We start from the raw sequence: 24,701 nt of genomic DNA, 5'->3' as shown, positions 1-24,701 counted from the left end.
TACACATCAGTGTATACATGGCAATCCCAATTGCCCGAAATACTTCTTAATGATTAAGGAGGCCTTATAAAATCCAAGACAATCTTAAGAAATTAACTGAAAACAAGGAAGCTTGAATGGCGTAGGTTGCAAGTTTATTGCAATGGTTTCCTCTTGGTTATCCTGATCCTGCTTTGCCCTCAGCAAGTTCTCTACACAAAAGCTAGACTAATCCCTTTGACTTTTAGGTTGATTCTTATTATTTTTGCCCCAAATCCTCTGATAACACCCCGTGTCATCACAATAAAAGTCAGAGTCCTCCAGGATTTGGACCCCTTCCCTGCATTATCTCTGACCTCATCTCCCACTACTGTCCCAAACATTTCCTCCATTCCGGCTACACTGGAGCCTCCTTTCTGATGTTCAGACACACTCCCGCCTCAGCACTGTTTTCTCTGCCAGAGCCTCTTCCCCTAGCTACCCATATGCCTACTGCCTCACTTCCTTTAGGTCTTCTTTTAAATGTTGTCGTCTCTGACGTCTTCCCTGACCATCCTATTTAAAATCGCATTTCCTTCCACAACCTCCTATCTCCCTGTAATTTTTTGGCGGCACATTTTACTGTTTAACATCCAAATAGTTTACTTGTTTAATTTGTTTATTGTCTGAGTTCTAGAATGTTAACTACAATGGAAACTCTGTTACCGCAAGGGTTCTTACCCTTTTTGCCTCCTTATATGCCCAGCACCTAGTGTAGTGCCTGTTACATGGTAGGTGTTCAACAAATACTTACTGAATGAGTGAATGAATAAATTTAAAGGGAAGACTTCTTTTAAACATTCCCAGGTTCTCCCCGACTTTGCTCTCATCCTAGGTGAATGAGAACTGTGCCTTTTGAGAGAAGAGAGAATTCCTACACAACATAGAGTAAGTCATGACGCTAGGGAGTCAGGGAATTCTTCACATGATCAGGGCAGCCTTGGTGCCCAGGTTTGTCACCTAAATCATCCCAACACGTGGAATGGCTTTGGGCCATTGCCAGGAAGTAGACTCTCTGTAGCAGTTGACTTAGCCTTCCCAGAAATTCCTATGAGTCTCAAAAGGAGCATTGGGAGGAGAAAGCTGCAGACCCTCTGATGAATCCTGGGAGTTGGAGTGGGAGGTTTGTTCTGACACTCTAATAGGATTGTTTGACACATTCTAAAAACCGCCACCTTTGAATGAAGACTTCGGGCCAGAGAAAGCACATAGAGGTGGAAAGACCCATTCTTGACACTGGTGAACTTTGTGACCATGGACAAGTTGTTCAACCTCTCTGCTGGTGTCTGATCACTTTCTGTAGCAACAAGGGCTGTACCTTTTCAAAAGGACATCTTATTTGTCTTTTTCTCTGTGTAATTCTTTCCATAGCCTAGGAAATTCCTTTTTTATTAAATTTAATTTTTTATCTTACATTGGAGTATAGTTGATTTATAATGTGTCAGTTTCAGGTGTACAGCAAAGTGATTCAGTTATATATATCCATTCTTTTTTCAGATTCTTTTCCCGTATAGCTTATTATAGAATATTGAGTAGAGTTCCCTGTGCTGTACAGTAGGTCCTTGTTGATTATCTATTTTATATATCGTAATGTGTATTTGTTAATCCCAAACTCCTAATTTACACCTCCCCTCCACATTTCCCCTTTGGTAACCATAAGTTTGTTTTTGAAGTCTGTGAGTCTGCCTCTGTTTTGTAAATAAGTTCATTTGTATCAATTTTTTTAGATTCCACATGTAAGTGATATCATACGATATTTGTCTTTCTCTGTCTGGCTTACTTCACTTAGTGTGATAATCTCTAGGTCCATCCATGTTGCTGCAAATGGCATTATTTCATTCTTTTTAATGGCTGAGTAATATTCCATTGTATATGTGTAGGAAATTCTTTTCTATCTGTGTGTCTCCTGTATCCATCCGGCTCGTAGGTCAGGATGTAAGAGCGTCTTCAAATGTGGGTCGAGATAATGGAGAGGAGTCCTTGCTCTGTGTTCTCCCTGATCAGTCTATCTTTCCCTTCCTGTAGAGACTACTGCTATTCATTCATTGATGCATTGCATTTAATATTTATAGACCTACCCCGTGCCAGGCACTGCACGGATAAGGAGTTAACACATATATTTCGGACACTGTGCTAAATGCTTTCCATGTATTTTTTTAAATTAATTTATTTATTTTTGGCTGCGTTGGGTCTTTGTTGCTGCATGCGGGCTTTCTCTAGTTGTGGCGAGCGGGGGCTACTCTTTGTTGTGGTGCGCGGGCTTCTCACTGCGGTGGCTTCTCTTGTTGCGGAGCACAGGCTCTAGGCGTGCGAGCTTCAGTAGCAGCGGCACGTGGGCTCAGTAGTTGTGGCTCATGGGCTCTAGAGCGCAGGCTCGGTAGTTGTGGCATACGAGCTTAGTTGCTCCGCGGCATGTGGGATCTTCCCAGACCAGGGCTCGAACCCATGTCCCCTGCATTGGCAGGCAGATTCTTAACCGCTGTGCCACCAGGGAAGCCCTCCATGTATTTTTATTTATTTATTTTTACTCTTTTTTTTTATGAAGTATAGTTGATTTACAGTGTGCTAATTTCTGCTGTATAGCGAAGTGACTCAGTTATACACATATATACATTCTTTTTTTATATTATTTTCCATTATGGTTTATCCCAGGAGATTGGATATAGTTCCCTTTGCTATACAGTAGGACCTTGTTGTTTATCCATCCTAAGTGTAATAGTTTGCATCTAATAACCCCAAACTCCCAGTCCATCCCTCTCCCTGCCCCGCCCTCCTCCTTGGCAACCACAGGTCTGTTCTCTATCTTTACACGTATTTTTAGTTCGTTTAGTATTTAGAGAAAGAGAGGGAGGGAGACTATTACTATTGTTTTTATTGGAAGTGCATCTGAGATGCCCCCTGATTACACCTACACTACCCTTTATTGTAACAAAATCTCTTGTTTCCCTAAAGAGTATTAGAAAATTTTAGTGGACGTGGAGGGAAACGGTCTAATGCTTATGTGTGAAAGAAAGGCAGACCCTCTCTTGCTAAAGCTCCATTTGACCTAGTTCTTAAATAGGATCCAGTCAAGGTAGCTTCTCTCTCTCTCTTTTTTCTCTTTTCCCCTCTAGGTGCAAAGGCAAAAGCAAGTTCCTGCTGATGAAAGGTGTGAGAAGGTCAGCCCTGAGGGTGGAAATGTGTGACCAAGGGAAGGATCTGGAGGCTTGTAGTTCCCAGCTCAGCAGCTCCAAGCTTCCTCAAGTCTCCACCACACACAAAAAAAGAGAATTTGGCCACCATCCCCTTCCCCATCTCTTGAGCTATGCAAGGGCTCCCCACTTGGGAGTGCTATAGGCTCTGCAGTCAAGCTTCCTGCTTGGGGTGTGGCTTCAGCACTAGCTAGCTGTGTGACCTTGGGAAAGTTATTTAACCTCTCTGACCCAGGGTTCTCTTCTGTGAAATGGCCAGGGCCCCAGATAAAAGTGCCAAAAGGAAGAAAGTATAGCTCCTGCCTTCAGCATCTAATCGTCTAAAACAAGTATCTCTAATTTCATGTAGTAACAGAAATGTGGACAAAGGGCTGCCAGAGCAGAGAGCACAGGGTTGGAGAGACATGAAGGCTGCACAGAAGGGATAACCTGTAAGCTGGGTCTTCAAAGACTCAAAAAAACCATTTTGCCAGCAGAGAAGTGAGCAGAGTTGCTCAGGAAGAAGAAACAGCACACAAAGGAATGAAAGGGTAAGGTATGTGTAGGGAGTAAAGACTAGTTCAGACTGATTGGAGAATTGGACATGTTAGGTAGGAGAAATAACAGGACGACGGCTGGAGAAGTTGTCTTTCATAGGATATGCTAAGAGGTTCACATTTGAACCTAAAAGCATCTGGGATCTATTAAAGGATTTAAGCAAGGAAACAAAATGGTCAGATCTGTGTTTATGTGAAGGATGGATTGGAAGAGGTAGAATTACCCCCGACTAATCTTTCAGAGACCAAGGCAGATAGGAAGAGTTGTAATCAAGACACATTTTGGAGGTCAAATGAAATGGCTTGGTGACCCATGCACTAAGCTCTAAGAGTGGTAATAGGGATGGAGGAACAGTTCATGTGGACAGAAGAGAAGTGGGATCCTAGTACTTGTCTCCAATAAAAGGTTAAAAACACCCTGTGTCCTGGGATTATCTGTGGAACGGGTCTCCATCCATGGTAGAATAAAATTAATGTGTTTTTCTTTACGATTGTTCATTGCACTGAGCTTGTTGGTTTAATTCACTGACTGTTACACTTCTCTTCAGAGGGCATCTTTCCTAGAAAATCTCATCCTCCTGTCTCCCCTAAACTATTCTTAGTTTTGATGGAGATGTTCAGGATGACAAAGATGCTTAGAATGCCCGGTGAATTCATCATTTTTTCCAACACATCTTAATGGGTTTTTTTTCTTCGAAAGCCAGTGAAACACATTGTAGCAGCCGGAGCCACCACGCAGCGCCCAGGCTTCTGAGGGTGCTCTCATGTTCCCAAATTTCATCTCCAGTTCCTTTTTTTTTTTTCTATTAAGGATTGATGGATCTATAAAATGTCTTTTCAGAGTAGATTATTTTACCTTCAAATTAAATACTAAAGCCTTTTCTGTAGCCCTTTAACTTTTGAAATTTGCTGTCTTTGTTTTCACCAAGGACAGTCTTTGACAAGACATGCTCCCTGGGAAAATAGGAGTTTGAAAAAAATCATGTGTGAATCTAGAAGAATTTATTAGGGCAGCGTGTTGAGAAAGAAGAAGTCTCAGCAAGACTCTGATACGCAAAATTCTTGTGCTTGTGGTACCAAGATTTGGAATTCACCTCCTGTTTTCCATGTCTCCTTTTAAAGTATACATGTTCCTAAGGTGCTGAATTAAGCATTTTTAGTCAACAGCTCTCACCATTTCTGACCTCCTAGTCTCTCCACATCTTCCCCTCAAACACAATTGCACACACCACCAAATCCTATCTCCTTCATCACACTTCTGACACAGTTTCCTTCCTCCAGAACTTGATTGCCTCCTCTTGCCTACCAGCTGATGTCTGAGATCAGGGAACTGCAGCATATCAGGGCTGGGAAAGGCTTTACGTTTTCCAACCACTCCATTCCTCCCTGAAGCAGAGACACCAGCTGAACAGACAGGGAATTTGCCTCCTTCAGAGACAAACAGACTGTGGACTGTGATAGAGGAGAATATTCTAAGTCTTCCTATGCCTTCCCCTTGTTGGCCCTGGTTCTAAACCTTGGAACCATTAAGAACAAGTTTAGTCCCTCTTCTTTGTGACCCCACTTCAAATATGTGCTGACAAGAATCTCATCTTTCTTGAATCTTTTCCTGAAAGCTTAACAGTTCCTCATCGTTCCTCATGTAATCCTGACCCCCTCCCATGGTGGTCGCTCTTCTCACCGTCTTCCAGGTGATTACATATCTCTAAAATGGAGATGCCCAGAACAGAATTCAGGTTTCGGATGTGTTGTGGCTGGTGTATAACCTCCCTCCCTAGACCGTACCTCTATTGATGCAGCCTAAAGCAAAATTAGTTTCTGGTAGCTCCATCACATTTTGATTCAAAACAAGATTAAACCATAAAGCCTTTTGCTTTCACATGTGTTAGGTTGCATCTGCTTCAGAGGTTGCACTGTTGACTTTTTAGGCACTGAAATAATTGATCTTGATAGATACATGTCGTTAGGCTTTAGCCATCTCACCCGCCTGTCAGCATTTTTATGGATCTTGGTTCTGGAGTCCAGTGCACTCATTATGCCTACGTGTCATGCTCAAATTCTGTCTTCTTCTAAGTTATTGATAAAGTCACAGAACCGGATAATACCCAAGTTGTGGAATCACAGTCGGCACCTTTACGTATGGTTGTCCAACTGGATATGAATTTGCCATGTTTTACTGTCATCTGGCCTAAATTTATCCAGATCATCTATGAGGAGATCAGGAGGGAGCTTACCAGATGCAGGGCCGAGGTCCACATTTACTGCACCTACAAGAGTGCCATGATACGTGAGTCAAATAACCCAAATCAAAAAAGGAAGTGATGTTAGTCTATTGTCACCTGCTTTTAATGAACCCATGAAGACTCAATGATGTGTTTAGGGCCTTTGGAACAATACTTTTAAAATAATTAATCCTGATACCGTTTCTGAGATGAGCAGCAAACTTACTTTCCCAGGAAGAGGGCACAGCCCTCTACTCTTGGGTCTGTGGTCTTCCTCTTTGCCCTGTAAGGCCCTGACTGCAGCCTGTGGTGAAGCGCTGCCTGTCGTCCTAGGCGGTCAGTTCCTATGGGGCACAAGCCAGTCACCAAGCTTTCCCTTTACCGTCTAGTGCTAAGAAAAGCTGAGCACCGAGAAAGCCCTCGGTGAGACATGGTCGGCTGAGTATGTCACAGAAGAGCGTGTCTGCCAAGGGCACCACTTCTTGCCTGGCTGTGTTGGGTAGCGTTTTGAAATATGAAATGCTCAGATCTCCAGCCGTCCTGTCATTCAAGACCAGCCAGAGCCACTTCTTTTTTACAGGAAGGCAAAGAAGTTGCTCAGATTGAGCCGTTATCATTCTTATTACCATTAAGTTCTTCTTTGTAGTTTTTGTTGTTGTTGTTTGTTTGTTTTTGCTGCACTGCACGGTTTGTGGGATCTTAGTTCCCCGACCAGGGATTGAACCCCGGGCCCTCAGCAGTTAGAGCACAGGGCCCTAACCATTGGACCGCCAGGAAATTCCCTCTTCTTTGTGTTATTATTATCATCAATGCTATCTGCCTTTGCCATTCTAGGATACAGCCGCCGGCTTCTTGTGTAGTAGAGTTGTGTGGGAGCTCTCCAGCCCCTAGGTCATACTCTTAGAAGCCTCTGAGGGGAAGCCCCAATCATGTGGGGAGGTCAGGAACTGTGCACGATGTCCCCTCCACAGGTGGAACCAGTCCTCTGAGTCCTCACCAGTGCACCTGTCCAGACTGGGAATCCCAGACTCAGTCATGTTGCAGGGCATGAAGCATGAAGATATGTAAGCAAGCAGGGAGGCTTCCTTCCAGCTTGAGCAGCTGTGAGCCATATAGCATCATGTGATATGAGCATATCATAGCAGCCATCCTGACTCATGGACTCACTTCTCCTTTTGTCTTCATGCAGGAGTTACATGAGAGGGGTGATGATATTTTGGAATAGGGTAGCAGCATAGAGATGGAGAAAATTGGACAGACTCTAGATATTTTTGAAGGGGAAAATAACATGACTTGCAGATGTGGGAGGGTAAGAGAAGAGGAATGTAAATTTGATGACTACCAGATTTGGGGAGCTTCTGGGAAGATGTGTTTACCAAACTGAGATGAAAAAGACAGGTAGGAAGTCTGGGGGTAGGAGAAGGAAATCAGCTCCACTTTTGAAATACTAAGATTGAGATGCCTATTAGACAATTAACTAGACATCTAAAGAAAGCACTTGGGTATATGAGTTTATAATGCAGGGAAGAGGCTGGGATGAAGATATAAATGTTGGAGTTGTCCATACAAAAGTGGCATTTTAAGCCAGGGAACTGGGTAAGATCAGATAGGATAGTGATGTGAATGTTTTTGTTCAGCCGTAAAGTGCTTTACATGTATGGGATGTTATTCTCCTGTCCATTCCTAGCTGAGCATATCATTAGTCAGAGTAATACTTTCTAACGTAGGGCCAGTCCTATGGAATTAGATCTAGAATCATCTGAGGGAGTGATTCAGAAAAGGAAAAGGAGTGAGCTGATGGCAGTCCTCTCGCAGTTCCCTGCGAGGGCTGAGGGGTTTACTCGTGCCCCAGCACCCGCCGAGAGCGTCATCCTCCAGGAACACTTCCAATGCAATTAATCATGTTAATATCTATAAATAAAGTGCAATCAACAGTTACTTTAACAGTGCATGCTAATTATTGGTAGGATCTGTCACTGAAAAGAGGTGTTTTTGCCAGTTTTGTCATGTCTGGGGCAAGCATCAGGAATACAGTTGGAGTTTCTGGGAAAACTGAATGACCAAATCGTTACCAGCTCCCATGTTACAGGTGGGCCGGGTTTGGGCCATCAGTGTAACTTACAGTGAGAATTAATGACACTTGAGGGAAATGCTGCAGCTGGGATTTCCTCTCCACTTGATAAATAATGATTTCTTGCTGCTTTATCTTGCAAGGGTTTTTGTTTTTATAAGAGACTCTGTGAGAACAGGATTTCTCAGTGAGTCAGTAGTGCTGGGGAATATCAGGGTGGGTGGTGACCAAATGTCCCATAGCTTGGTGGCTTCCTGGAAATCTGACCCAAAGTCTCGAGGAAGCTAGGCTACTGGGGCTGCAGCAGATGTCCAAGAACGCTTGCACCTCCTCTTCATTTGTGCATCAATTCAAGAAGTACTGACTAAGCTAGTCCTAAGTGTCAGCCACTAGGAGAGAGAGAGAGAGAGAGAGAGAGAGAGAGAAGCATGTCATCAATTGTAGTAATAATAGCCGTCTCATATTTACTGCAGATGCAGGTTTTCTCAGTTAATCTTTTTAACAGCCCTAGGCTTTAGATATTAATTCTAGTTTCCAAATGAGGAAACTGAGAGCAGAGAACTGAGAAACCGAGAAATTATGTAGCTTATCTAAGGTTGCATTAATACTAGGGAGGCACTAAGACTTGAACTCAGCTTCATTCTGTTGTACTATATGTCCAGGTTTCAGGGCCTTTAAATAACAAGTCCTCTTTATGTTTTATACCCCCAGCCTCAATTCCCACTCTTCCAAGCACATACTTTCAACTGTTTATTGCAAAGTATACCTCTATATTTTTTCAATGATCTATTTTATTTAGTTTTAGTTTTAGATTTCTATTTAATTTTATTGTGGAAGTTGAAGATTTAGCTCATAAATGCACTGCACAAACACACACACTCTATCCTCCTCCATCTTCTCAAAATAGTAATATCATAAATTTGTAGAGATAGTTATTCATATCTATATCATTATTGCATAAACTTAGTTTATAGCTGAGCCGTGTAGTGTGATTACATTCTTTGTTCCCCCAGGAGTCGGTCATTTGTATCTCTAGCCTGCCTCTTCCCCCTGATCTCCATACTCATATCTAATTGGCTACCTGACATCCCCATTTGGATTGTACATATAACGTATGCAGAACTGAGTTCTTGGTCTCTCCCATAGCCCAGTGCCTTCTCCCTCACCATTTAGAAATGAGGGTTAATGGCAGTTCCACCTTTTCGTTAACTCAGGCCAAATATACTGGAATCATCCTCTTTCTATCATTTAATCTATTAGAAAATCCTGTTGTTTCATCTTCAAAATTTGAAGTTTACTCTCACCACTGCTTTCTCTGGACCAAGCCACATCGTCTCTCACAAAGTTCGTTGCAGTAATCTCCTAACTGATGGCCCTGCTGCTGCCCTTGTCCCCTCAGTCTGTTCTCAACACAGGAGTGATCCTGTTAGTCACATTGTGCTACTTTATTGCTTCAATCCTTTTAGTGACTTCCATTCCCACTCAGAGCATAAGCCAGAATTCTTTTGGTAACCTGAATGATCTGGTCCTTCACAACCTCTATGACCTGACCATTGTTACTCTCTGCCTGTCTCACTATCTCCTTTCCCTTCCACAGACATAGCAGGTACACTCCCACCTCAGGGCATCTGCACTTGCTCCTTGGTCTGCGTGGAATCTCTCCAGTTAGCCGCATACTGGCTTTCTCACCTTGTTTCTCCAGGTCCTCACTCAAAAGGGCACTCTCTTGTGAAGCCTTCCCCACTTAACATTTTATTTAACTCCTCAACACTACTTAATCCCTCTTCTCGACTTTTTTCTTCTCTGTATTTTATTATACATGTGTTATTATATGTGTATTTATGTGTATGTGTGTATGTGTATATATACGTGTGTGTGTCTGTATATAATTTATTTTGCTCATTATCAAGCTTCACACATGAGAAATATGACTCACGATGGCAAACGACTTTTGCCTGTGGTTTTCTGGTGGCTTCCCAGCACCCTGAAGAGTACCTGGCAGAAAATTGCATTCCATCAATGTTTGTTGAATGAAGAACCTACAAATGAATTATCTTGGTTTTATTTGCTGTGTGTATGTTCATGTGCCTATCGGTAACTTGTCCCAAACCCTGTCAGATGGTTTAAGTCTCTTCATAAATACATCAGATTTTCTTTCTTTCTGTAGAGGACAGCCTTTAAGGGCAGAGAGCAGGGAGTGGGTGGAGAGGCAAATGAAGAGAATCGGTACATAAGACAAGTGTCCATACGTGCATGAGTCAGTTTCTGAGCTCTCTATACAACTCCATGGGTTTATTTGCCCTGCACAAATACTACACTAGTCCAGTAGCATTCTAGTTAAGTTTTCCTATCCAGTAGAGTAAGATCTCCCAATTTGTTCTTCTTCAAGAGAATCTTGACTGCTCTAGGCACTTTGCGTGTCCAAATTAAATTTAAAATCAGTTTGTCAAATTGTAATCTGATTGGAATTACATTTAGCCTGTAGATCAGTTTGGAGAATATCTGTATAATATTGAGTTCTTCCAATCTGTGAACATGGTATATCTCTTCATTTATTTAGACCTTCCTTAACTTTACTCAATAATGCTTTATCTTTTTTCTATAAAGAAATAGTGGACATTTTGGGGTAAATTTATTCCAAGGTTTTTATGTTTTCTGGTGCTATTTTAAATGAGGTTTTTTTTCTGTTTTTTTTTAACCTGTTTTTTCTGGTATATAAAAATGAAATCTATTTTTTTTACTTATGTCATATCCATCAATCTACCAATCATCAAGAAACATGCTTATTAATTCTAATAATTTATCTGTAGGTTTTAAATTTTTCTTTTCTTTTCTTTTTCTTTCTTTTTTTTTTTTTGCCACGCCGCACGGCCTGTGGGATCTTAGTTCCCCGGCCAGGGATCAAATCCAGGCCCTTGGCAGTGAAAGTGCGGAGTCCTAACCACTAGACCTCCAGGGAATTCCCCAGGTTTTTAAAATTTTCTTTACACAGAGCATCATCTAACAATAAATGACAGAATGAATTCTTCATGTCAAAACTTTATACCTTTTATTTCTTTTTCATACCTTACTTCCCTAGCTAGGACCTCAAGTACAGTGTAGAATAGAAGTAGTAATGTGTCTTATTTCTTGTGTTAACTGGGAAGCTTTTCACATTTCACCAGTACGTACACCAGTGCCGCAGCCTTGTTTTTAGAGGTCCTCCATCAGATAAGCAAATTCCTCTTCCATATCTGGTTTGTTAAAAATTCTTATCATAAATAGATGCTTGATTTTTATCATATTTTTCTACGTTCACTTAGATAATTATATGACTTTTCCTCTTTATTATGTTACTATGGGCAGTTATATTTTTAAAACTTCATATGTTAAATTAACCTTATGAACTTGAGATAAAACATATACGAGTAATATATTATCATTTTCATGTTTTTCTGCATTCAGTTTTCTAATATTTTGTTCAGTTTTTTAAAAATCTCACTTCATGAGTGAAATTGGTCTGTAATTTTGCCTTTCTTGTAATGGCTACCTCCAATTTTGGTACCCAAAATATGATATCTTCAAAAAATAAATTGGGGTGTATTCCCTCTTTTTCTCTTCTCTAAAAGTGTTTGCATAATATTGGCTATATTTGTTCCATAAAACTTTAATAGAATTCACCAGTGAACCCAGCTGAGCCAGAAATTTTCTTTATGGTGAGGTGTTTAATTACAGATTCAATTTTTTTAATGAGCCATAGAAATTTGGAGTCTTTAATTCTTCTTATATAGATTTTATGTTTTGTGTTTTGAAAAACGTGTACATTGTGTCTAATTTTTAACATCTGTGGGCGTAAAGTTGCTTATAAAATCTTTTTATTCTCTTTTTAATGCTTTTAGTGAAGATCCATAGATGTGTTGCATTTCAACAATGACATGGTTATTTTTGCCTTTTCTCTCTTGCCCCCTCTTTTTTATCTGTTTTAACAAAGATTCACAGTTTTTATTTAGCCTTTCCAAAGCTAACTTTCGGCTTCATTGATTTTCTTTAATGTATTTGTTTTCTATTTCATTAATTTCTGCTCTTAAATTTATTATTTCCTTCCTTCTACTTACTTTGGGTTTAATTTGTTGTTCTTTTTCCAAATTCTTTAGATAGATGCTTTGATCACTGTTAATCAGCCTTATTTTGCTCCATGTTATGTGTTTAAAGCTAAAAGGTTTTTCTCTTAATCTGATTTTTAAGGATTTGTGTGGGTCCTGTGTGTTTCTCTTTTACTCTCATACTGCTACCGCACTCACAGCACTTCTGAAACCAAACATGTTGGGGTTATTCCTATACCAAGCAATTCTGCGAGACCAGCTGGGTGTCCTGCAGTTCTGACACTATCTACCTTATTAAGGACTCAGTCCCATGACACTGCCCCTGGTTTCAGATGCCAGTCACAAGTAGCAGGTCCCCAGGTTACCCACAATTTCTGTCCAACTTGGCTACAGATCAGAGGTTCCCATGACCTCCTCCTTGGACTCGATTATTTGCCAGAACAGCTCACAGAACTCAGGGAAACGTTTACTGGCTTTACCGTCTATTAAAAGATGTGATAAAGGGTACAGATGATACGTAGGGTGAGGTCTGGGAGAGTCCTGAGCACAGGAACTTCTGTCTCCATGGAGTTGCGGGTATGTCACCCTCCTGGTATATGGATGTGTTCACCAACCTGGAAGCTCTTTGGAACCAATACTTTTGATATTTTATGGGGGCTTTCTCATGGTCAATTATTAACTTCATTTCCAGCCCTCTCCCATCTCTGGAGAATGGGGGCTGGTACTGAGAATTTCAAGCTTCTAATCATGGCTTGGTCTTTTTGGTGACCAGTTCCCATCCAGAAGCCATCACGGAGCACCCCGACAGTTGCCTCACTGGAACAAAAGATGCTCCTAGTGCTTTTATCACTTAGGAATTTACAAGGGTGTCAGGAACCCTGTGTCAGGAAAAAGGAGGAGAACCAAATATATATATTTCTTGTTATAAATCACAATATCACAGCATTCCACATATTTTGAAACGTATAATTTTTATTATCATCCAGTTCAATATATTTCTAATTTTCATTGTGATTTTTATTTGGAACGATGGTTTATTTGGAAGTGTATTTTTTAGTTTCCAAACATATAGAAACCCTCTAGTTATCTTCTTATTACAGAGTTCTAGCTTAGTTACATTATGGTCAGCTCTCATCGTATCTAACATCTCTGCCACGCCCTGCAGTTAACTAACCTCCTTCCGGATGTCTTCTATGACATCAACTGTTGACCTCTGTGTGAGAATATGTGATGGTTAGGTACACAAGTGTATGGACCACAACCACTTCTCCCCTTTTCAGTACAGGAAAATGTGTGTGAAAAGGCAAGCTGAAATAAGGGCATGGTGTTTGTATAGTAAAGGATTGACTCAGTAAGCTTGGGGTGCCTAAACCCTACCCTGCACATTCCAAAGAAAGGACTAGTCCTTGACTGAAAGATAACCTCTAAGCCCTTAGAATATCCTGACTGATAGGAGTTCTTTGTATAACAGACCTTGGACCACACCAAATATTTTTTGCTAATGGTGTGATTTATGATGGACACTTGTTTTTGTTCACCTAGGGCTCTGGGCTATGCTGATCCCCCTCTGATGCAGGAAGTAAAGACTGACCAGCTAAGGTTAGTCATGTGGGTACTCCGTACCACGCACAGTAGGAACCTTGGGCATCAAGGTTTAGGTGAGCTTCCCTGGTTGGTGATACTTTGTATATGTTGTCACACATCACTGCTGGGAGAACTAAGTGCTATCTGTGTGACTCCACTGGAAAAGGGCAATTGGAAACTCATGCCTGGTTTCTCCTGGACTCCACCCTATGTAATTTGTTTTTCTTTGCTGATTTAAATCTGTGTCCTTTTATTGTAATAAACCGTAACTATGAGTAGAACAGCTTTTTTGGGTCCTGTGCGTCCTTCTCATGAATCATCAGACCTGAGGGTGGTCCTGAGGACCCCCCAGTACAGTGGTACTTAGAAAATATTGAGGAGACTGGGGTATCAAAAGTCTGTTGATAATGATTCTCTTTGCCTAACTTTTGTAACCTACTATAAAACCAAAGTTCAGGGCTTCCCTGGTGGCGCAGTGGTTGAGAGTCCGCCTGCCGATGCAGGGGACACGGGTTCGTGCCCCGGTCTGGGAAGATCCCACATGCCGCGGAGCGGCTGGGCCCGTGAGCCATGGCCGCTGGGCCTGCGCGTCCGGAGACTGTGCTCCGCAACGGGAGAGGCCACAACAGTGAGAGGCCCACGTACCGCAAAAAAAAAAAAAAAAAAAAAAAAAAAACCAAAGTTCAGGGCTTCCCTGGTGGCGCAGTGGTTGGGAGTTCACCTGCCAATGCAGGGGACATGGGTTCGTGCCCCGGTCCAGGAGGATCCCACGTGCTGTGGAGCGGCTGGGCCCGTGAGCCGTGGCCGTTGAGCCTGCGCGTCCGGAGCCTGTGCTCCACAGCGGGAGAGGCCACAACAGTGAGAGGCCCACATACCGCAAAACAAACAAACCAACCAACGTTCAATAATTTTGGTGATGTTAATATCATGCAAGTAGTGTTAAAGAATAATTCTTCAGAATGTTCAGTTATATATATCAGATGAAAATATGAGATTGCCTCCACTGCCTCATGAGGCTCCTCACAAAATGATGAGCTGTAAAAGACTTTTGCTTTGACCCTTCAGTTATAAATAAAGACAATTAGGGATGTCCTAGAAAACCAACATCATGAAAGAGAAGGTCCAAAGTAAACAGATCAACTGATCACTGGAGAAAAAGAGATTAAAGCAAGAGAAAAAAAATTCCAATTAACATCAATCACTGAGGACCAAGCAAAATCAGTGAAAACAAGATATCAATACCTTTTGGGGAGATTTCAGAAGGTACAAGTACAAAGTACAAGTACAAAGAGACAATCTTAAAACCTCCTTGAGGGAAAAAAATGTACAAAAGAATGGCATCAAACACCCTAGCTGGAACATGAAGTACTAGAATATATTGTGACAAAATAAAAGGTTCTAAGGTAAAATAATTTTAACCTAAATTCTGTGCCCAGCTAACTTTCTTTTAAGAATTAGAGCACAGGGACTTCCCTGGTGGCAAGAATCTGCCTGCCAATACAGGGGACATGGGTTCGAGCCCTGGTCCAGGAAGAGCCCACATGCCACGGAGCAACTAAGCCCGTGCAGCACAACTACTGAGTCTGCACTCTAGAGCCCGTGAGCCACAACTACTGAGCCCACGTGCCACAACTACTGAAGCCCACATGCCTAGAGCCCGTGCTCTGCAACAAGAGAAGCCACCGCAATGAAAAGCCCGCACACCGCAACGAAGAGTAGCCCCTGCTTGCCACAACTAGAGGAAGCCTGCACGCAGCAACAGAGACCCAAGGCAGCCAAAAATAAATTTATTAAAAAAAAAATAAAAGAATAAGAGCATAATAAAGATTACTTTAACTACCTGTGAACCCTCCCTGGAAAAACAGTACTCAAGGACATACACGAGGAAAATGAAAAATGTGTCTAAGAGTGGGGGATGACATGGGTTTTATGAAACTGCAGTGAGCAGAGAAATAAATATTTTAACCATAGTTTATATGTTTGCTAATAATTTGGCTGTGAAACAGTAGAATGGGAAGAAACCATATTTTAAAGGACAAAATCATAATAAATTCCAAGAGGAAGAAGATTTGGATACAAAATTAACAAGCTTGATTTAATAGACGTATAGAAATATGTCCCCTACAAGTAGAGCCTAGGCATTATTTTCAGACATATTTGAGCACAAATGAATGGGATAGTATAGTATAATTTTTTCAGCGGTTAAAACCATCAAGACATATTCTGTGAATTCAGGACAGTAAAACTAGAAGACAAAACTACAGTCCTCTGTAAAATGTCTTTTCAGAATTTTTTAATCCCCATTAATTTACATACAGTAAAATTAACAAATTTTAAGTGTACAAGTTTTGTCACATGTATATAGTCATGTAACCACTACCATTTGGTTCAAAATAATCTTTAAGGGCTTCCCTGGTGGCGCAGTGGTTGAGAGTCCGCCTGCCGATGCAGGGGACACGGGTTTGTGCCCCGGTCCGGGAGGATCCCACATGCCGCGGAGCGGCTGGGCCCGTGAGCCACGGCCGCTGAGCCTGCACGTCCGGAGCCTGTGCTCCGCAACGGGAGAGGCCGCAGCAGTGAGAGGCCCGCGTACTGCCAAAAAAAAAAGAAAAAAATCTTTAATATCCCTTATGATTTTTTTCTTTGATCTATAGGTGATTTAGAAGAGTATTGTTTAATTTTATGAGTTCATTCATTTTGGATTTAATGAGAATTTTTTAATGACCCAGAATATGATTTATCTTGCTGAATGTTTAGTGTATATTTGAAAAGAATGTGCATTTTGCTGTTGTTTGATGGAGTATTAATAGGTAGAGTAAATATCAGTTAGGTCAGGTTGGTCAATAATACTCTTAAAGTCTTTTATATCCTTACTTCTTTTCTGCTTCCTTGTTCAATGAATTACTGATAGACAGTGTTGGAATCTCTTAACTCCACTTGTGGGTTTGCCTGTTTCTTCTCTTAATTCCATCAGATTTGTTTAATATATTTTGAAGTTCTGTTATTAGAAACATATGCATTTAAGATTATGTCCTCTTGATGATTTTAGCCTTTGTCAATGAAATATTCCCTTCCTCCCTGGTAATATTCCTTGCTCTGAAATCTTCTTGATATTAATATATCCACTCCAGCTTCGTTTACATGGCCTAATTTTTTCCTCCTTTAAACCTATCTTTGTCGTGATATATTTTTTAGTTAATTTATTTATTTGGCTGCACCGGGTCTTAGTTGCAGCAGGCAGGCTCCTTAGTCGTGGCTCACCAGCTCCTTAGTTGGGCATGTGGGCTCCTTAGTTGCGGCCAACGGGCTCCTTAGTTGCAGCTCCCGGGCTCCTTAGTTGTGGCGTGCGAACTCTTGGTTGCGGCATGAATGTGGGCTCTAGTTCCTGGACCAAGGATTGAACCTGGGCCCCCTGCCCTGGGAGCGTGGAGTCTTAACCACTGCACCACCAGGGAAGTCCCCTGTCATGATATTTTAAGTGGATTCCCTGTTGACAGCATAGGTAGTTGGGTCTTGCTTTACGATCCTATCAGAAAATTTATGTCCTTTCAATTGAAGTTATCAGGTATATACATTTAAAGTAATTATCAATATGGTAGTGTTTAAATCTGTCTTTTCTATTTGTTCCACCTGTACTTTCTTTCTTTTTTTTTTCTTTATTTCCTGCCTTTTTTTGAATTGAGTATTTTTATGGTTACAGTTTATCTCCAGTAATGGCTTATTACATGTACTTATTGGTTCTTTAGGTGGCTACTCTATGGTATAAAATATACATCTTTACATTATTCTATCTAATACTTATTATTTCCTTTCTTTTGCTTCTTTTGCTTTTAATTTGTTTTTATTTGCTGGTTTCTTGAAGTGGAAGCGGTGACCAGTGAATTGACACTTTTCTCCTTGTGTAATATAAGCATTTTAGTGGTATAAATTTCCCTCTGAGTACTGCTTTAGCTGTATCCACAAATTTTTGTTGTTTTTTCATTTCAGTTTAGTTCGAAATACTTTGTAATTTCTCTTTTGATTTCCCTTTTGATCCATGGGTTATTTAGAAGTTACTTAGTTCCCAAATATTTAGAGATTTTGCAGATATCTTTTTGTTATTGATTTCTAATTCATTTCCATTGCAACCAGAAAATATACTTTGAATCTTCTCATATTTAATTGAGACTTGTTTTGTGGCCCGTAATACGGTCTATCTTGTTCCGTGTTCTGGGTACACTTGAAAAGAATGTGTATTCTATTGCTGTTTGGTAGGGTGTTTCTTTAATGCCCCTAATTAGGCCAAGTTAGTTGATAGTATTGTTCAAGTATTCAAATCTCTGACTACAACTTGTTTATCCTCACAATTCTATCCGTTTTTGCTTTATGTATTCTGACAGTATGCTATAAAGTACATAAATATTTAGAATTGTTATGTGCTTTTGATGAATTGACCCCTTTATCATAGTAAAATGACCCTTTTTGTCCCTGGTAATATTCATTGCTCTTACCTATACTTTGTGTGATATTAATTTAACCACTGCAGATTTCTTTTTATTAGTGTTAGTGTAGCGTATCTTTTTTTATTCTTTTACTTTTAATATACTTATATCTTTGTATTTAAATGTCTTGTAGAGAGCATAATATTGGGTCTTGCTATTTTATTGAATTAATCTTTGCTTTTATTTTGATGCTTAGATCTTTTATATTTAATGTAATTATTGGAATAGTTGAGTTTAAATTTACCAGCTTACTATTTGTTTTCTATTTCTATCATATTTGTCTCTTCTGGTCTTATTCCCTTTTCAGTTTTTTCTGCCTTCTTTTGGATCAACTTAATATTTTTAAAGCATGTATCTTATCTCTTTTGTTGGCTTATTAACTATAAATCCTTGTATTATTTTAGTCATTTCTTTTGGGTTTATAGTATATGTCTTTAATATATACAGCCTAACTTAAAGTGATATTATTACTACTTATAGTATATACAGTACAAGAACCTTACAACAATTCTAATTTCATATCTTTCCAGTGAATAACCCCAATAAAATTAAAATTTCTCTTTCTCAATATTGATTTTTTCAGTCCCAGGGAAGACTAAATCTCCCTGCTTGGGTTACATACTCACCCCTGAACAGACAATAGTGGACAGGGGCATGAATATTTTGGTCAGTCTGAATTCCTGCAGCAGCCCTTCTAGAATTTCATGGAACTAGGAAGGACTTCACCAGAAGAACCCAAGAACAGGAAAGCAAAAGTGTGCTAGTTAGACAAAAACTAGAGCTATCGTAGACCACTACAGGCAAACATACCACAGAAAGAGTTTACAGATTGGCAGGTAGAGAATTCACACACACACACTTGCTATAAATTCTCTCTATATATATCTTGCCAACAATACGGAACTTGGCCACACAAAGCAGGAGCAAATGAAGCATTTCTTTGTGTGACATTTTCCTTCCCCTTGTACCCCCCAGGGCACCTCTGCATATCTGATTTCTGTCAAGCTGGCAAAGAAGCCAAACACTCCACGACTCTTTCGTATTTGACTTTTATCAGTATTCTGGAAAAATTTTTACTAACAATATAAGCACCTCTGTATAAGACAGAGTTTCTCAACCTTGGCACTATTGACATTTTGGACCAGATAATTCATTGTAGTGAGGGGCTTCCCTGTGCATTGTAAGATGTTTAGCAGCATCCCTGGGCTCTACCTACGAGACGTCAGTAACACAACTGCCTCCCCAGTTGTGACAATTATAAATAATGCCAAATGTGCCCTAGGGGAGCAAAATTGCTTCTGGTTGAGAACCGCTGAATTAAGGAATGTTTATAAACATCCATATCTACAGATTCTTAACCCCAAATCAGCATCAGCTGAGGGGGAGAAAGCAGGGTTAGCATTAGGTGCCATCAGCTTCTGTTCCGTATCCCAGCAAGTCCATCACTTCTCAGGGGACCACATCTGTTGTTCACCACGGCAAAAACAGCTCTCAGCACCTGGACGAGAGCAGTGTTCAGCAACCACAACCACAGCAAATGTTAGAAGAATAAGTGAATAAATGAATGGACGGATGGATGATGGATGAAAAGGAAAATGTGCGTGATTATCCACAGTGTTACTCTGGGGAAAGGCGTGACTTAGGTGGTATGTACATAAGAAAAGGACATATTTTACGATTATACTTAAAAACTTTTGAATTTTATCATTTTTACCTTCATAATTTAGATAATTTTAAATGATTTATTTTTAAAACACTTGGAAATCAAACCAAGCATTTTCCCCTTAATAAATCTTTCTTTAATTTGCTCAGGGTTTTTTAAGTACGAAAGTGGACTTTTGCCCTAGTTCATATAGGGCAAATACACTGAATATATGACCAAATCTGAAGCGCAGTTTTTTTTCCTTTTAACTCGTGAGCAAACAGCAATATCATATAAATATTTATGAATGAAGTTTACGTTGGGGAAAAATGTACTTAGGGCAAAAGTAGCTTGACACGTTACATTCAGTTATGTGCCTTGGTCTTGAGGGCAGGGACTGCATCGTCACATCTTGAGCCCTACAGAGCCTGTGCGGTGTGGGCCCTGAGAAAATGTATGCGCAAAAATGATGATGAAGCTTCTTAGGCATGGTTTTGGTTGCTCCTGTTTTACTGTGTAAAACCAAGATTATTAGGGCAGGATGAGAGGAGAGGGGGCTTGAGCCAGGTGCAGTGAAAAGTCCTCTGAGAAGAACACGTGTCTGGGCCTTTCTGCTTAAGGCACACAGGAAAGGTCCAAGGGCAAAGGAATAGGCCAGAGAGTATAGAGGGGGAAAGATAATTTATGGGGACAGCTGTCCCTGCTCTTTCTCCTCCGCCACCAGCAGGAAGCTGGGTCAGAGCCTTCAGTAACAGCAGACCCTACTCCTGCAGTTGGGAACCCGGGCGGACAAAGCAGTCCAGCACCTGCCCCATGTGACACCTCCACCCCAGGGGGAAAGGCCCAGCTACCTGGGTCTGTTGATATTAGGGCTCCAGGAACCAGAAGAGCCTGGCATGCTTGCGAGGAGAGGTCATTTATTTACATGAAGCAGGGAGAGCTCGAGGACACAGAGCGATCCATCTGCCTTAGCGACTAAACAGACTCCCTTCGCCTCATCCTCCTGCAGAAGCGGTCAAGGAGGGAGGTTGGGCGAGGTGACCTTACAGAGCTCAATCTGTGCTTCTAAAAATAGTAGCATCCTTGGAGAATCAAGGAGGGGAGGGGAGGCTGTGGATGTTGTGGGCAAAAACCGGACTCCCCAGAGCATTGTCAGTATGAAACTGTATTAATTAGACACAGACACCCAGCTCGATAACCTCAGGTATCACAGAAATTGAAACTAAATGAACTGGCTTTTTTTTTTTCCTTTCTGGTTATACTTTCCCTGGGCTAAAAAGGAGAGAGAGAATTGTGTCTTCTGACCTATTTGAATGACTGCACACTACCCCAGGAGATGTTTTCCCCTGCAGAGGGAAATGGGGCTTCTTAGAGACACATCGAGAGAAGGCAAGAGCTGCAGCAAAGTGGGAGCCAGGGGGGTCAGGCGTTGGGGGCCTGCGGGGTCTGGGTCCCCACCTCTCTCTCCCTGCCTGGAGACTGCGCAGGGGCTGGGCAGGTGTCCAGGTGTGTCCAGGGCTGTCACGGGCTGCCACTCTCAGGCTGCGGCAGGGTCTTCGTCGAGAGCCCTGTAGGGACTAGGTGTTTGCAGGGTCCAGTGGAGCCACGTGCTGGTCTGCACAAGCTGCATGTGACCAGGTTGCGTGCGGTGCTCTGGTGGGTGGAGGGGTATGTGTGTGCGTGCGCGTGCACGTGCTGGGATGGGGAGTGTTTGCAGGAGTGTACAGAGGTATTGCAGCAAACTTGGGGTGGGGGGTCTCTGCAGTGAGGTGTGTGGAGCTATAGGGGAAGAATGCACATGGACGGTGACTGGAGGACTTTGCGGGCTATGTGAGGCCTGTGGGTAAAACTGTGGGGGAAAAGCTATGTAGGAAATGGGGGTTGGGAGTCTCCAAGGGGCTGTACGGAGACCTGTCTGAGAGAGTGCACGAGGCTATGGGTGGGCTGTGTGCAGAGCCTGTCTGGGCTGCCAGTGGGGCAGCCCAGCACTGTGGGGCAGCTCTTGTGTAGCTTTGTCCTGCGGGCTCTGAGTGGATGTGATGGGGATATGAGTGGAGCCACACGGGGGGCTCTGTAGGGGATAGTTAAGGCTTTGGGGGCTTCTGCTCTGGGGGCTGCTGTGGGCCGCGGGACCTGTGTGATGCTGTGCAGGGCTGCAGGTAGCTGGATAGAGGGGCAGAACCCTGGATGGTGTCCACAGCTCTGCCGTTTAAAGATGAGTGTGCTTCCTTAGGGAGGGTGCTCCCGAAGTGCAGGCGTTTAGTCTCCTTCATCTGATTGATTACATGAAGGGAAGGAGCAGTGCGGCCCCTTGCAATGCTGCCCTGGCCCTGCTTCTGTGTGCGCCAGGCTGAGGACACTTTCTAATGCTTCAGTTTGTGCTCTCTCAACAGGACAACGTGGATCTTGGAGAGCTGATGTTTTCCCTCTGCTATCTTCCCACGGCTGGCAGGCTGACCATTACCATTATAAAAGCAAGGAATTTAAAGGCAATGGACATAACGGGAGCATCAGGTGGGACAAGCTCAAATGCAGATTTCTTCCTACGGTCTTATGTAGCACCTTATGAAGCTTCCAGTAGAGTAATAAAGTGCACGGACTTTGGAACCAAACTGCCTAAGTTTAATCCTAGTCCTAGACCTAATAGCTGTGTGACCTTGGGCAAGTCACTTAATCTCTCTGGGCTTTAGATTCCCCCTCTGTAAAAATGAGGACGATAATAGTATCTGGCTCTTTCGGTCGTTACAGGATTAAGTGAGTTAACACATATGACCCCTAAGAACGGTGCCTGGCACACACTAAATGCTCCTCAGCGTTAGCTCTCATTATTATTACCATTGTTCTCTCTTAGGTCTTCTCCTTCACGTAATTGTGGACTGGACCTACAGTTTGCACGTGCTGATATAGCTTATCTAATTGGGTCTTTCCTCACATACAAGCAATCACCATCACCTCAGGCTTTTAGAAGATTGATATCCAATATCCTTCTATAAAAGGTCCATCAGTGAACTATGCAGTTTGGTTTTTCCAGTGAATCAAGCATGTAGCCTTAAATTCTAAACCCTAACAGAAAATACCCTGGTATGCAGTTCCTTTCATACAAGTTCACAAGCCACCTCTTCAGGGGCTCCCAAAATGTGGTCGCAAAACCCCCAGTTCACTGGCTTTTGGTCACTGAAATCAACAGGTGCAATATATTTTGCTTCCTGGATGCCAGTGTTTTATTCAAGCAGAAAAGAAGATATGGCCTCTTCTGGCCCTCTAAGTCGCCCCAGACAGTGTATGGGTGTCAGAGCAGCACATGGTTAGGCAGGCGAAGCAAGAAGGACTCCCCACTGAGCAGAATAGTGAGGTGAAACCAAGGAAGTTCCACCTGAAGCAGAGTCCAGCCTCGCCACCTGTCACCCCATCCCAGCATGGCGCCACAAGCAAGCCTGTGTCCTTTCTCTCCCCGCTGAACTGCTTCTCCCTTTGCACCCCGACTGCAGGCAGCTCTAGAGCTTGAGGCCCCTGCACTGAAGGAAACCCACCCCCACCCCAAGTTTTCCCAGTCCTCTAGGAATTCAGCTTGTCCCTTTCCTAAAGACCTAGTTTTTAGAAAAAGATTCCCCGAGGTGGCTGCAAGTCAGGCCCTGCAGCCTGTTTCCCCATGCTTTGGAAATGGCTTTGCATTTCCCTTCCTGTGACAGCCAAGCAGGTCCTGGATCCTAATCTAATTCGGTAACATGTTTTCACACTATTTTTAAATTCCACTCATTTTGAGGGGAGAGAGTCCTGTGCTTTTTCCTGAATGAATGACTCAGTTATCCCAACTCCAGTCCCTGCCCAGACATCGTGTTAATTAAAATCCTCAAACTCCAGTCCACAGGCAGGTAAAGGGGTTCTGCGTACCATGGTCCTTGAAAGTCTGCCGTGACGAAACTGCTGGCCTAGATATGCATGTATCCTCACAGTACCTCTGCTTCTCATGGTCTGTACAGATCCCTACGTGAAAGTCTCATTGATGTCTGATGGCAGACGATTGAAGAAGAGGAAAACGTCCACCAAGAGGAACACTCTGAACCCTGTTTACAACGAAGCCATAGTCTTTGACGTCCCTCCCGAGAATATTGACCAAATCTACTTGTCCATAGCGGTCATGGACTACGACCGGTGAGAGGCCTAGAGCTGTTTCTCATTGCAGTCCACTATGCCCAGGGTTGGGGCACGGGGGGTGCCAGCTGTGGACTCTTAGCTGGTGTCTTAGTGCAGCCACAGGAGGAGAGTCAGGTGAGACTCTGAGAGCTGATTGACAAGGAGTCACCATTTTACAAGCAGTGGGGTAGAGTCAGATTACCAAAGTGCCTCTAAGCTCTCCCATTTCTTCTTTCTTTCTCCTCCTCCATTCTCCTTCCTCCTCTACTTCTTCCCCTCTCCATCCCTGTACACCCCTCAGAATCTCACCTTAGAGAACTGTGACCCCACAGATCATAATCTTCTCTCTGGCAATCCTACCTGGCCTTTATCAGAAAGATTCCACTCAAAACAGCAGAATGATTACCTTAGCCAGACCATCAACATTTCTAAATACATAATTTTGTTCTTTTTTTTTTCTTCTCCCTATGTGTTTAATAAAGATCGTTTCTATCCACGTAAGTCTGAAAGCGAACACAGAAATGTTCTCTTGAAAATGCTAGAGTCAGTATGGATGACAGAGTACATTAAAATGTATAAGATGCTCGACTTTCTAATTAATACAGCACAGAAGAGATATTTATAGCCTGCATTGTAGCCAATTGTGTATTTAAAGGACAGATTTGAAAAACAGTCATTTTAATATGCAAAGGAAGTACCAACAGGGAATTATACATGTTAAACTAGTCATTAGACCGAAA

The 24,701-nt window shown here is 42.1% G+C and overlaps 1 protein-coding gene across 1 annotated transcript in view; it reads left to right on the top strand.

The window, feature by feature from the left end:
* The window catches only part of PPFIBP2 (PPFIA binding protein 2), a 385,547-nt gene that overhangs the window by 117,830 nt on the left and 243,016 nt on the right, over window positions 1-24,701 (top strand). Inside the window, exons 6-7 of the mRNA XM_049713952.1 lie at window positions 22,221-22,341; window positions 23,808-23,979. Of these exons, the coding sequence (XP_049569909.1) occupies window positions 22,221-22,341; window positions 23,808-23,979 (293 nt within the window). The remainder of the gene's footprint in view (window positions 1-22,220; window positions 22,342-23,807; window positions 23,980-24,701) is intronic.

The sequence above is a fragment of the Orcinus orca genome, chromosome 8, assembly GCF_937001465.1.
Source record: "Orcinus orca chromosome 8, mOrcOrc1.1, whole genome shotgun sequence".
In the NCBI taxonomy this organism is placed as follows: Eukaryota; Metazoa; Chordata; class Mammalia; order Artiodactyla; family Delphinidae; genus Orcinus; species Orcinus orca.
The sequence above is the reverse complement of the archived record's forward strand: the minus strand, read 5'-3'. Positions and strand labels throughout refer to the sequence as shown.